A 12,209-nucleotide genomic window follows, 5' to 3' on the forward strand; every position below is an offset into this window, starting at 1 on the left:
TTGTAACATTTTTTATCCATATCCTGCATTTTTTTTGAAGTTTTTTTTTGTTTTCAACTTTCTCTGGTATCTCATTGAGTAGCTTAATAATCAACCTTTTGAGTTCTTTATCTGGCAATTCGGAGATTTCTTCTTGGTTTGACTTTATTGCTGGGGAGTTACCATGATCTTTTGGGGGTGATATAGAGCCCTGGTTTTGTTGTTGTTGTTTTTTCAACATTACCAGAATTTCTTTTCTAATTTCTTCTTATTTGGGTAGACTATTACTTAAAATTGTTTTTGAATTTATTTTTGATTGGATTTTTTTTAAAAATCCAAATTTCCTTTTTTCCTTCCTAAGGATCAGACTTTAATGTTTATTTTAGCCTAATTTGACTCTTGGTGCTTTTAGGAGTGAAGACTCTGCGTGAGTTCCTTAGTTACAGAGAATCTTTTTGTGCTGGCTTGTCCTGATGCTGGCTGTTAACAGTTATATTGTTGATGTGTGGATGAATTCACTGTCTCTTATGGAGTTAGAAGGCAGGGATCTCTTGAAGCGTATCTCATTCTCTTGTGGTATACACTTTAGATGGTGTGAAGTTCTGGAAAGGAGGAGGATGAGATGGGGGGCAGATGGGAACCAGCTCTCAGGGGCCTCTGCTGAGACCTGGGGAATGAGAAGAGCCCCCAAGGTGCAGAGATGGGGAGGAATGGAAGATGAAGATAAAATGTGTGTCCTGAGGCAATAAAAGCCCTGCTGTGTTGTCAGAGCTGGGAGAAAGTGTAAATAGAAAGAGTAGCAGTGGAGGGAGGAGCTGGTGACGAGGAAGAGAGAGGCAGAGGTTGGGTTAGCAGGGTCTTGTCAGGGCCAGCATGAGGAGCACATGGGTGGATTCTTCGAATCCACATGACCAATATGAGGACTGCATGGATGGGCCTTTGAATCCACATGACCAGCATGAGGACCACATGGCTGGGCCTTCAAATCCTCATAACCAGCATAAGGACTGCATGGCTGGATCCTCTGAATCTACATGACCAGCATGAGGGCTGTGTGGGTGGATCCTTTGAATCCATGTAACCAGCATGAGGGCCACATGAATGGACCTTTGAATTCCCACAGCCTGCATGACCACTGGATGTTGGGGTGCTTGCCCATCCCTTTCTAAGCAGGTCTGTTGTCTATGCCTTCAGGTGCATCTATTGCCCGCCTGCAAGTGGGGTGTGGGGTACAACAGAATCAAGGATGATCCCAGTGTTATTCTCACATGTTTCTGAAATGATTATGTTGTGAAGTTAAGTGTAAAGTTGGATGAAGAGCTGAATGTAAAGTTGGATGAAGAGCTTATTTTTGTGAGTGTTTCATTAGTTTATGCTTTATAAAACATAGCCAGTGAATCACTGATTATAGAACCTATGATAGCTTAACTGTAATTACATAGAGGGTTGTGAAATTGTTGATTAATCTCAGTTTAGCTATGGGAAATGTGAGTTCCAATTGCAGTTTCCCAGTAACTAATTTGCTGTGATCAATTCAGAAAATAACTTTGTGTTTTAGTCATTGATACCAGCAACTGGTTTCAGTAGCCAGTGTTTAGAATGCCAAGTGTCAGTGCTGTACCCGTGGCATATGGATCATTGTTTAGTCTTTGCCTCTCAGTAACTGTTCCATTTTATGGTTGTGAAAGCTTATTCAGAAAGCCTAAGCAAGGTCTGCTAAGTGGGGATAGGAGGATTTGAGTCAAGGTCTGCTTAATTGGAAAGCTCATGAGAGGAATGGAGCAGTTGTGAATGTGGAACCTCCAGAGTTTTTAACAAATTTCTCTTCTTTTTTCTTGGGGTGAGGAAAGGTGAATGAATCGGTATGATGTGGCATGTGTGTGTGGTCACACTAGTAACTATCAATAGATAATAGACTTTTTTTCTATATTAAATATGACACCTATAGTCATCTTGTACGTACTTTTTGTTTTCAGATTGAAGATGGAAAATCCCCAAGACATTTTCTCAAGTAATGGTGGCTGTGTAAGTGATATAGTTGTAGAGAAATACCTGGTTGAATCCAAGGAGTCTGCATCTCATGTTCAGCTTGCTTGCAGCATGCAGCACTGTGCTTTCCCTTTGGATGGGAATGAACTTTGCATATGGAACACCAAGGATCCTTCTCATCAGGTATTTTACAAGTGTTATGTCCAGTGTCATGAAGGCGTTGCCCTTGACTTTCCATGTCTTTGATACTCTTTGGACAGCATTACCTTCTATGGATTCACCTACCAACTATGGGAGAGAAATATTGATAAAAATATTATATTACATTTTTATATTTAGAACACAAGCTATCTGGAATTACTTAATTAAAAAAATTTCTTCAGTAATAAGCTGATCAAGAAAAGGTTCATGTTAACATAATCAAATCTCCTACCTTTGGATATCCAGATTGACTTTTCTTACTTTTTTCAGTGAAGTATAAACTACATAGAAAAAAAAGGTCCATGTAAAAAGTGCACGTTGTAATGACTATAACTAAATGAATTCACTTAGGTAACCACCCTAGGTCATGCCTCTTCTCCATCAACACCCACTTTTCTCCTCCCCAAAGCCAACACTGTCTTGACTTCTAATACCATAGGTTAGTTTTGCTTTCGGTGAACTTTATATAAATGTGATTATATATTATGTACTTTTTTATGCTTGTCTCTTTGATTAACCAGCATATTTATGAGATTCATCCAGTTGTTCATTTTCATTGCTGCACAGTATTATATTATGTGAACAGACCTCACTTTATCCATGCTTCTGTTGGTAGACATTTGTTTTATTTTAGTTTTTTTGGCTGCTACATTCTTTCCTATGTGTTTTGGTGCACACACACATACAATTGCTGAGTTGTAAAGGATACATAAACAGTTGACTCTCGAACAGCATGGGTTTGAACTGTGCTGGTTCACTTATACACCGATTTTTTTCAACCCAATGTGGGTCAAAACTATAGAATTTGCAGGATATGAAAACTGCATATTTGGAGGGGCACCTTTTCATATATGTGTATTCCACACAGCCAACTGTGGGATGTGAGTGTGCACAGATTTTGGTTTATGTGGGGGTTCCTGGAACCAATCCCTCATGATACTGAGTGATGTCTCTATTCAGTAGGTAATGCCTAGCAGATTTCCAAAGTGACTGTACCAATCTATATTTCTTCTAATGGAGTGTGAGTTTTAGTTGATCCATATCTTCACCTATACTTGTTTATTTTCATTTTACCCTTTCTAAAAGGGTGTAGTGTTATCTAATTATAATTAGTAATTCTGTGATTATTAATGAGGTTTAGCACTTTTTTGCACATTTATTGGCCATGTAGATATTCTTTTTTGTGATATATATATTCAGATTTCTTGTCATTTTTTCTGTTGGATTATCTATATGTTTTCTATTGATTTGAAGGAGTTCTTTATATTATAAATGTAGGGTTTCTGTCTCTTTAGTTTGCATTTTCTACAGTTTTATGTAAATAGAATCATGGTAATTTAATTTTTTTATTGACATGTAATAGTTGTACATACTTTGGGGGGTATATGTAATATTTTGATACAAGTCTACAATGTGTTATGATCAAATCAGGATGATTGGGATGGCCATCACCTCAAACATTTACCTTTTTATTGTGTTGAGAACATTCTAGTTCTTTTCTTCTGGAAATTTTGAATTACATAGTAAGTTATTATTAACTATAATTTTCCTGCTATACTATTGAATACCACAACTTATTCTTACTATCTAACTATTTTTTTTATTCTTTTGCCCACTTCTTTTCATTCTCCCCACTTCCTGTCCTAGCCCCTGGTAACCACCATTCTACTCCCCACTTCCATGAGATCTACTTTTTAAGTTTCTATATATGAGTGAGAACATGTGATATTTGTCTTTCTGTGCCTGGCTTATTTTATTTAACATAATGACCTCCAGTTCCATCCATGTTGCTGCAAATGACAAGATTCAGTCTTTTTTATGGCAGAATAGTATTCCATTGTGTATATATATCACATTTCTTTATCCATTTGTCTGTGGATGGACACAGTATTCCATTGTGTATATATATCACATTTCTTTATCCATTTGTCTGTGGATCCATATCTTGGCTGTTGTAAATAGTGCTGGAGTAAATATGGGAGTGCATTATTATATAATGTGCTATTTTTCTCTTCATACAGCTTTTAACTTGATGTCTGTTTTATCTGATGTAAGTATAGCTACTCCTGTTTGCTTTTGGTTTCCATTTGCATGAAATGTATTTTTCCATCCCTTCACTTTCAGACTATGTGTGTCTTTATTGCTGAGATGAGTTTCTTGTAGTCCACATATAGTTGGGTCATATTTTTTGTTTTATTTAGCCAATCTATATCTTTTTAATTGGGAATGTTATTTATTTACATTCAGGGTAATTGATAGGTAAGGAATCACCCCTGTCATTTTATTTATTGTTTTCTATTTGTCTTGTATATCTTTTTTTTCTTCTTGTCTTCTTGTTTATTTTCTCAGTTGGGTTTTCTATGGATTTGATTCCTTTGTCTTTCTCCTTTGTGTATTGGTTTTACCAGGGAATTTTATAGTTTCTTATGTTTATATGATGGTGATTATCACCTTTATATTTCCAGATATAAGACTCCCTTGAAACTTTCTTGTAAGACCAGTCTAGTGGTGATGAATTCACTGAGTTTTGTTTGTCTCTGAAGATTTAATTTATCCTTCATTTTGAAAAATAGCTTTGCTGGGCACAATATTCTTGGCTGAAGTTTATTTGCTTTCAGTACTTTGATATAGCATCCTATTCTCTCCTGAACTATAAGGTTTCTGCTGAAAAATATGCTGTTAGTCAAATGGACATTCTCTTACATGTGACTTGATGCTTTATTCTTGTTGCTTTAATTTTTGTGTCCTTGGATTTTGACAATTTGACAATAATGTAACTCTAAGAGGACTATTGGATTGAAACTATGTGGTAATTTGAGCTTCGTGGACCTGGATTTCCATCTCTTTCCCAAGACATGAGAAGTTCTCTGCTATGATTTATTAAATATGCTTTCCTCACCTTCTCCCTTATTTTCTTTTGATAGAATGCCCATATTAGGAATATTTATTTGCTCATTGATGTCTCATAAATGATATAGGCTATCTTCATCCTTTTTTATTCTTTCTTTGTCTGCTGGTATTATTTCAGAAGTTCTGTCTTCAAGTTCAGAAATTCTTTCTTCAGCTTGATCAAGCTAGTTGCTTAATCTAGTTGTTAAATCTCTCAATTATATTTTTAAATTTTATTCATTGAATTCTTTAGGATTTATCTTTTTTTTAAAATATCTATTTCTTTGTTGAATTTCTCATTAAAATCATGAGTTGTTTTCCTGATTTTGTTGAATTGTCTATCTGTATTCTCTTGAATTTCAATGAATTTTCTTAAAATTATTATTTTGAATTCTTTTTCTGACATTTCATATATTTTCTTTTTAAAATTTTTTAATTTTTAATTTTTTTTATTGTACCTTGGGTTCTGGGGTACATGTGCAGATCATGCAGGATTGTTGCATAAGTAAACACATGGCAATGTGGTTTGCTGCCTCTATCCCCCTGTCACCTACATCTGCCATTTCTCCTCATGTTATCCCTCCCTGACCTCCCGATCCCCCCGCTGTCCTCCCTTGCCCCCCCCAACAGACCCCACTGTGTGATGCTCCCCTCCCTGTGTCAATGTGTTCTCATTGTTCATTACCCGCCTATGAGTGAGAACATGTGGTGTTTGATTTTCTGTTCTTGCGTCAGTTTGCTGAGAATGATGGTTTCCAGATTCATCCATGTCCCTACAAAGGACACAAACTCATCTTTTTTATGGCTGCATAGTATTCCATGGTGTATATGTGCCACGTTTTCCTTGTCCAGTTTATCACTGATAGGCATTTAGATTGGTTCCAGATCTTTGCTATTGTAAACAGTGCCACTGTGAACGTACATGTGCATGTGTCTTTATAACAGAATGATTTATAATCCTTTGGATATATACCCAGTAATGGGATTGCTGGGTAAAATGGAATTTCTATTTCTAGGTCCTTGAGGAAGCACCACACAATGGTGCTTCCACAGTGGTTGAACCAGTTTACACTCCCGCCAACAGTGTAAAAGTGTTCCTATTTCTTCACATCCTCTCCAGCATCTGTTGTCTCCAGATTTTTAGAGATCGCCATTCTAACTGGCGTGAGGTGGTAGCTCAATGTGATTTTGATTTGCATTTCTCTAATAATCAGTGATGAACATTTTTCATATGTTTGTTGGCCTCATATATGTTTTCTTTTGAAAAGTATCTGTTCATATCCTTCGCCCACTTTGGATGGGTTTCGTTTTTTTTTTTTTTNATCTGTTTCGTTCTTTGTAGATTCTATTTCGTTCTTTGTAGTTCTTTGTAGCTTCTTTAGTTCTCTGTAGGCCTGTGTCAGATGGGTAGATTGCAAAATTTTTTTTCTATTCTGTTGGTTGCTGGTTCACTCTATTGATTGTTTATTTTGCTGTACAGAAGCTCTGGAGTTTAATTAGGTCCCATATGTCTATTTTGGCTTTTGTTGCCAATGCTTTTGGTGTTTTAGTCATGAAGTCCTTGCCTATGCCTATGTCCTGAATGGTTTTGCCTAGGTTTTCTTCTAGGGTTTTTATGGTGGTAGGTCTTATGTTTAAAAGTCTTTAATCCATCTGGAGTTAATTTTAGTGTAAGGTGTCAGGAAGGGGTCCAGTTTCTGCTTTCTGCACATGGCTAGCGAGTTTTCCCAACACCATTTATTAAACAGGGAATCCTTTCCCCATTGCTTGTTTTTGTGAGGTTTGTCAAAGATTAGATGGTTTTAGATGTGTGGCGTTGCCTCCAAGGCCTCTGTTCTGTTCCATTGATCTATACCTCTGTTTTGGTACCAGTACCATGCTGTTTTAATTATTGTGGCCTTGTAGTATAGTTTGAAATCAGGTAGTGTGATGCCTCTGGCTTTGTTCTTTTTGCTTAGGATTGTCTTGGCTATGCAGGCTCTCTTTTGGTTCCATATGAAGTTTAAGGTGTTTTTTTCCAGTTCCGTGAAGAAGGTCATTGGTATCTTGATGGGAATAGCAATGAATCTATAAATTACTTTGGGCAGTGTGGCCATTTTCATGATACTGATTCTTCCTAACCAAGAACGTGCAATGTTTCTCCATCTGTTTGTGTCCTCTCCAATTTCTTTGAGCAGTGGTTTGTAGTTCTCGTTGAAAAGGTCCTTTACATCTTTTGTTAGTTGTATTCCTAGGTATTTTATTCTCTTTTTAGCAATTGTGAATGGGAGTTTGCTCATGATTTGGCTCTCTGTTTGTCTGTTATTGGTGTATAGAAATACTTGTGATTTCTGCACATTAATTTTGTATCCTGAGACTTTGCTGAAGTTGCTTATCAATTTAAGGAGATTTGGGGCTGAGATGATAGGGTCTTCTTAATATACAATCATGTTGTCTGCAAATAGAGACTATTTGACTTCCTCTTTTCCTAATTGAATACCCTTTTTTTTTTCTTGCCTAATTTCTCTGGCTAGAACTTCTAATACTATATTGAATAGGAGTGGTGAGAAAGGGCATCCTTGTCTAGTGCCGGATTTCAAAGGGAATGCTTCCAGTTTTTGCCCATTCAGTATGATATTGGCTGTAGATTTGTTGTAAATAGCTTTTATTGTTTTGAGACATGTTCCTTTGGTACCTAGTTTATTGAGAGTTTTTAGCATAAAGCGCTGTGGAATTTTGTTGAAGGCCTTCTCTACATCTATTGAGATAATCATGTGGTTTTTGTCTTTGGTTCTGTTTATGTGGTGGATTACGTTTATAGACTTGCGTATGTTGAACCAGCCTTGCATCCCTGGAATAAGCCTACTTAATCGTGATGGATAAGCTTTGTGATGTGCTGTTACAATCAGTTTGCCAGTATTTTATTGAAGATTTTTGCATCTATGTTCATCATGGATACTGGCCTGAAGCTTTCTTTTTTTGTTGAGTCTCTGCCGGGTTTTGGTATCAGGATGATGTTGGTCTCATAAAATGATTTGGGAAGGATTCCCTCTTTTTGCATTGTTTGGAATAGTTTCAGAAGGAATGGTCCCAGCTCCTCTTTGTACGTCTGGTAGTATCCGGCTGTGAACCTGTCTGGACCTGGACCTTTTTTGGTTGGTAGGCTATTAATTGCCGTCTCAAGTTCAGCCCTTGTTATTGGTATATATTTTCTTATGATTGATGTCTGTTACTGGAAAATTGTTGTTTTCCTTTGGAGGTGACTGGTTTTTTTGTTTGTTTGTTTTTAGCTTCTTTTTCCTTTCATTTTCGTGGTTGATATGTCCTGACATTAGCTGTAGTGCATCTGATAGGGAAGTTGCACCTTCCAATTATATGGAATATGTTTCATAGGGACTTATTTGTATGAATTGGTCCTAGGTTATCAGTTTAGTGGGGACTTTTGGTCTTGGTTCTAGGTGGATATAGTAATGTAGTCTCTGTGTGGTTTCTTCAGTTGTAATCCACACTAGTGACATTTATGTTTCTCGATAGCCTTGACTAAGATAATTTGTGGTGATGGGTTGTGTAGCTTTGCCGAGGATGCGTTCACCTGCTATTTCTCAGGTTGGGGACAAACATGTACACATAGGGCCAACCAACTTGGTGTCTGGCTTGCCGGGGTTGGGGCCACAGGGATGTTATTGTGGCCAGGAGCATGGGCACATGGTTACTTGGCCAGCATGGGGGCATATCTCTTGGGGGCAGCTCATGGGGCTGTTTTTCCAGCATTGGACATAGGCACAAGGCTGCTCAGCTGGCTGGGTGAATGCCCATTACGAGTAGCCCACAGATCTGTTTCTCAGGCACTGTTTATGGGCACATAGCTGCTGGGTTTGTCTGAGAGCATGTCTGCTGGAGGAAACCCACAGGGCTGCTTCTCAGTCCCAGGACACCATCACACACCTTATTGGCTGGCCTCAGTTCATATCTGCTGGGGTGTTCCAGTGAGGCTGTTTCTCTGGCTTGGGATGCAGGCACATGGCTGCTTGGCTGGCCTGAGGGCATGTCTCCTGGGTGTGGGTATAGGGCTATTGTAGGCCCAGGACATGGGAACAGGGCTGCTCAGCTCGCCTGGTTGTGTGCCCCCAAAAGCAACCAATGGGTCTTTTTCTTAAGTCTGAGACATGGGCACATAGCTGTTTGTTGGAACTGGGAGCATGCTTACTGTGGGCAGCCTGTAGCACTATTTCTCAGGTGTCTGTTGGAGACTCAGGGACATTGGGCAGTTCAGAAGTATTCCTGCTTGTGGCAGGGGTCCTATAGGGCTGTTTCCCAGGTCCTGAGCACAGGTGTTTAGCAACTCTTCTGGCCCAGGGGTGAATCAGCTGTTAGGAGGCTCAGGAGCCTCTCCTGCTTGGGGGAGGGTGTGTAATGGTTTGGCTAAATTAAGGGCAGGTTTGTCCTGGGCAGGACTGCTGGGCTCTTCCTCTGGCTGGAAGTGCAGTTGCAAGGGTTGGTTTCTCTGCTGTGCAGGTCCAGACTCACAGCTGATCCTTATCCCAGGCTCCATGCAACTGGGGTTGTGACATTCAGCCACTCGTGTGGGCTTCGTATAATAAAGATGGAGCCCTAGGGCTGGAGAATGGCAGTGACTTCTGGCCCTCAGAGCAGAGCATGCTACAGAGGCAGCTCTGGTCTCAGGATGGTGCTGTGCTGCAGCAGCTTTGGCTCATAGGGTGGGTGGGGAGTGAGGCGTGCACACCTTGTGCTCCTAATCTGGGGCAATGGAGCAGCATGAATTCCCAGCAGCTCCCAAACTGGGCTCAGGGCTTGCAAGGACTATGGGATTCTCCTGTTGTAAAGACTGTAGGTGTTTGTCTTGTTTGCGGGGTGGTTGGGGATCTTTTGCTTACCTTTTCCTTGCAAAAGGAAGTTCCTTCTGACTCTGGGCAGATTTGATCTAGGCAGGGGAGGTGGGGCTGCAGTGGCCAGGTACATCCATGCTGCTCTCCTGGACTTCCAGTCACCACAGGTGCATCGTCACTACCTCTGCTGTATTGCAGTGCTCTTCCTTCCACGCTTCAGTCAATTCTTAGCTATTTATTTATTGTCTTTTTTTTCTTTTGGAGGTGCCAGTTGTCTCTAGTCAGCCATCTTGCTGGTATCACTCAGTCTAGTTGTCACATTCTTCGGGTACAGTATGCTTGATTGGCATTTTTTTTCTTTCCCTTAATATTTCACTGCCCCCGTTAACTTCTAACCTGTAAGGTTTTTGCTGAACAGTCTGCTCTCAGGCATATTAAGTCTCTCTTATATGTTATTTACTTAATTTAACTTACTGCTTTCAGGATTCTCTCTTTGTCTTTGACCTTTGAAAGTTTAATTATAATACATCTTTGGGTATTCTTATTTGGGTTGAATCTTATTGGTAACTTTTGACCTTCCAGTATCTAGATATTTATATCTCCAGGTTTGGGAAGTTTTCTATTATTTCTTTGAATTACCTTCTGCCACTTTGTCTTCCTCAGTTCCTTCTTTAACTCTAATAACCTGAATATGTAGTCTTTTGTCTCATAGCTCCCATAAACATCTTCATTTTTTTTTCTCCTTTGACTGTGTGTTTTCAAATAGTCTGTCTTTGAGCTCACTGATTCTTTCTTCTGTTTGCTCAATTCTGTGGTTGATGCTATTTATTCCATCTTTCTTTTCATTAATTGTACTTTTTAGCTCCAAAATTTTTGATTTTTTAAAAAATTAACAATCTGTTCAGTTTCTATGGTAATTTCTGAGGTGATTCTCTGTTTTTCTAAATTTCTCTGACATTCCTTAAAACAGCTATTTTGAATGATTTATCTGAGGGATCACCAATAGTCATTACTTTAGGATCAGTCTGCGGCACTTTATTTCCCTGAGTGTTGCTAATGCTTGTGGACATGTGATTATGTCTGTGCACTGAGGGATTAGGTATTCATTTAAATCTTTGTAAGTCTGGCTTTGTTTGTGCCTGTCTTTCAAAGGGCCTTCCAGGGATTCTACATATACTGACTGTTGAGTTCCCTGAGGCCATGACCACTGCAGCCATCTCAGCAGTAGACGATGCTCTAAGCTCAGGATTGCTGTGAGTCTTGCAAGAACTCTGAGGCTGACACAGCTTTCTGGCCCAGATGGACTGGGGTAGGACTCAAGGTAGATGCTGGGGCTGTGTGGGAATGCTCACCAGGCCCTGAGTCCAGAATGTTGTCCTAGTGGCTCAGAGTGGTGTGTCACCCAGCAGGTCTCTGCACAGGTGAGACAGGTCTCCAACTGCAGCATGAGGAATGGGAATTGAGATTAGGAATCTGTGGAGAGTTTTCTAACAGCAGGGAGAGGGGCTAGAACTGAGACTGGGTCCCCTCAGGATCTGCTATGGGATGGAGGTTAGAGAGCTGATTTTGTTGGCTCAGAGGGTCACATGTCTTCCAGGAGGACCTTGTGCCCATAACATAGTTTCCATCTGGGATCTACTGTGGGACAGACGCTGGAGAGCCTGGTCACATTGATTCAGAGGGATGCGTATCCCTGAGGAAGTCCCTACACAGATGAGATAGTTTCCCCATTTCAACAGGAGGAATTGGAGCTAGGACTGGTCCCCGTTACGATCTGATTTGGGAAAGAGGCTGGAGAGGTTGGTCTAGTTGACACAGAAAAGCATGCAGCTCCCAGCAGATCTCAGCACAGATGGGATAGTTTCCTGATTCCACCAGAAGAGGCCAGAGCTGAGATCCGGTAGCCTCAGGATCTGTCGTGGGAGAAAGCGTGGCAAGCCTGTCAGGGAGGCTGAGACTGCCTGGTTGCAAGATATAGGCAGGTCTCCCTCTGGGTCTTTGTGTAGGCAGCTCTTACCTGGGAACTCAGATGAGGGGATTGGAGCCAAGCTACAGGGCAACTTTCAGGTTCACTGCCTAGACCAATGTCAACAGGCAGATGAACCCTTCCATCAGATAGTGGTATCCTTCCAGACCCCTTGGCTGATGGTTTTGTTTGCAGGCTGAAGGCCAAATGAGGTGGTAGCCAAGCTCCTTAGAGGACTGGGCCATTTCTGGGCTTGAAGCTAAGAGCATGTTTAGTGAATCAGCCACCTAGGTGTGGGTCTGAACTCTCAAAATGACCTTCTGAGATCTTGGTTCCACTGGGGTTTCTTTTTGTTTTTT

The 12,209-nt window shown here is 40.2% G+C and overlaps 1 protein-coding gene across 1 annotated transcript in view; it reads left to right on the forward strand.

The window, feature by feature from the left end:
* Positions 1 to 1,329: 1,329 nt before the first annotated feature.
* WDR27 (WD repeat domain 27) overlaps positions 1,330 to 12,209 on the forward strand; it is a 275,100-nt gene continuing 264,220 nt past the window's right edge. The window contains exon 1 of the mRNA XM_037731066.1: positions 1,330 to 2,151. Within this exon, the coding sequence (XP_037586994.1) occupies positions 1,915 to 2,151 (237 nt within the window). The 5' untranslated portion in view covers positions 1,330 to 1,914. The remainder of the gene's footprint in view (positions 2,152 to 12,209) is intronic.

The sequence above is a fragment of the Cebus imitator genome, unplaced genomic scaffold, assembly GCF_001604975.1.
Source record: "Cebus imitator isolate Cc_AM_T3 unplaced genomic scaffold, Cebus_imitator-1.0 Scaffold380, whole genome shotgun sequence".
In the NCBI taxonomy this organism is placed as follows: domain Eukaryota; kingdom Metazoa; phylum Chordata; class Mammalia; order Primates; family Cebidae; genus Cebus; species Cebus imitator.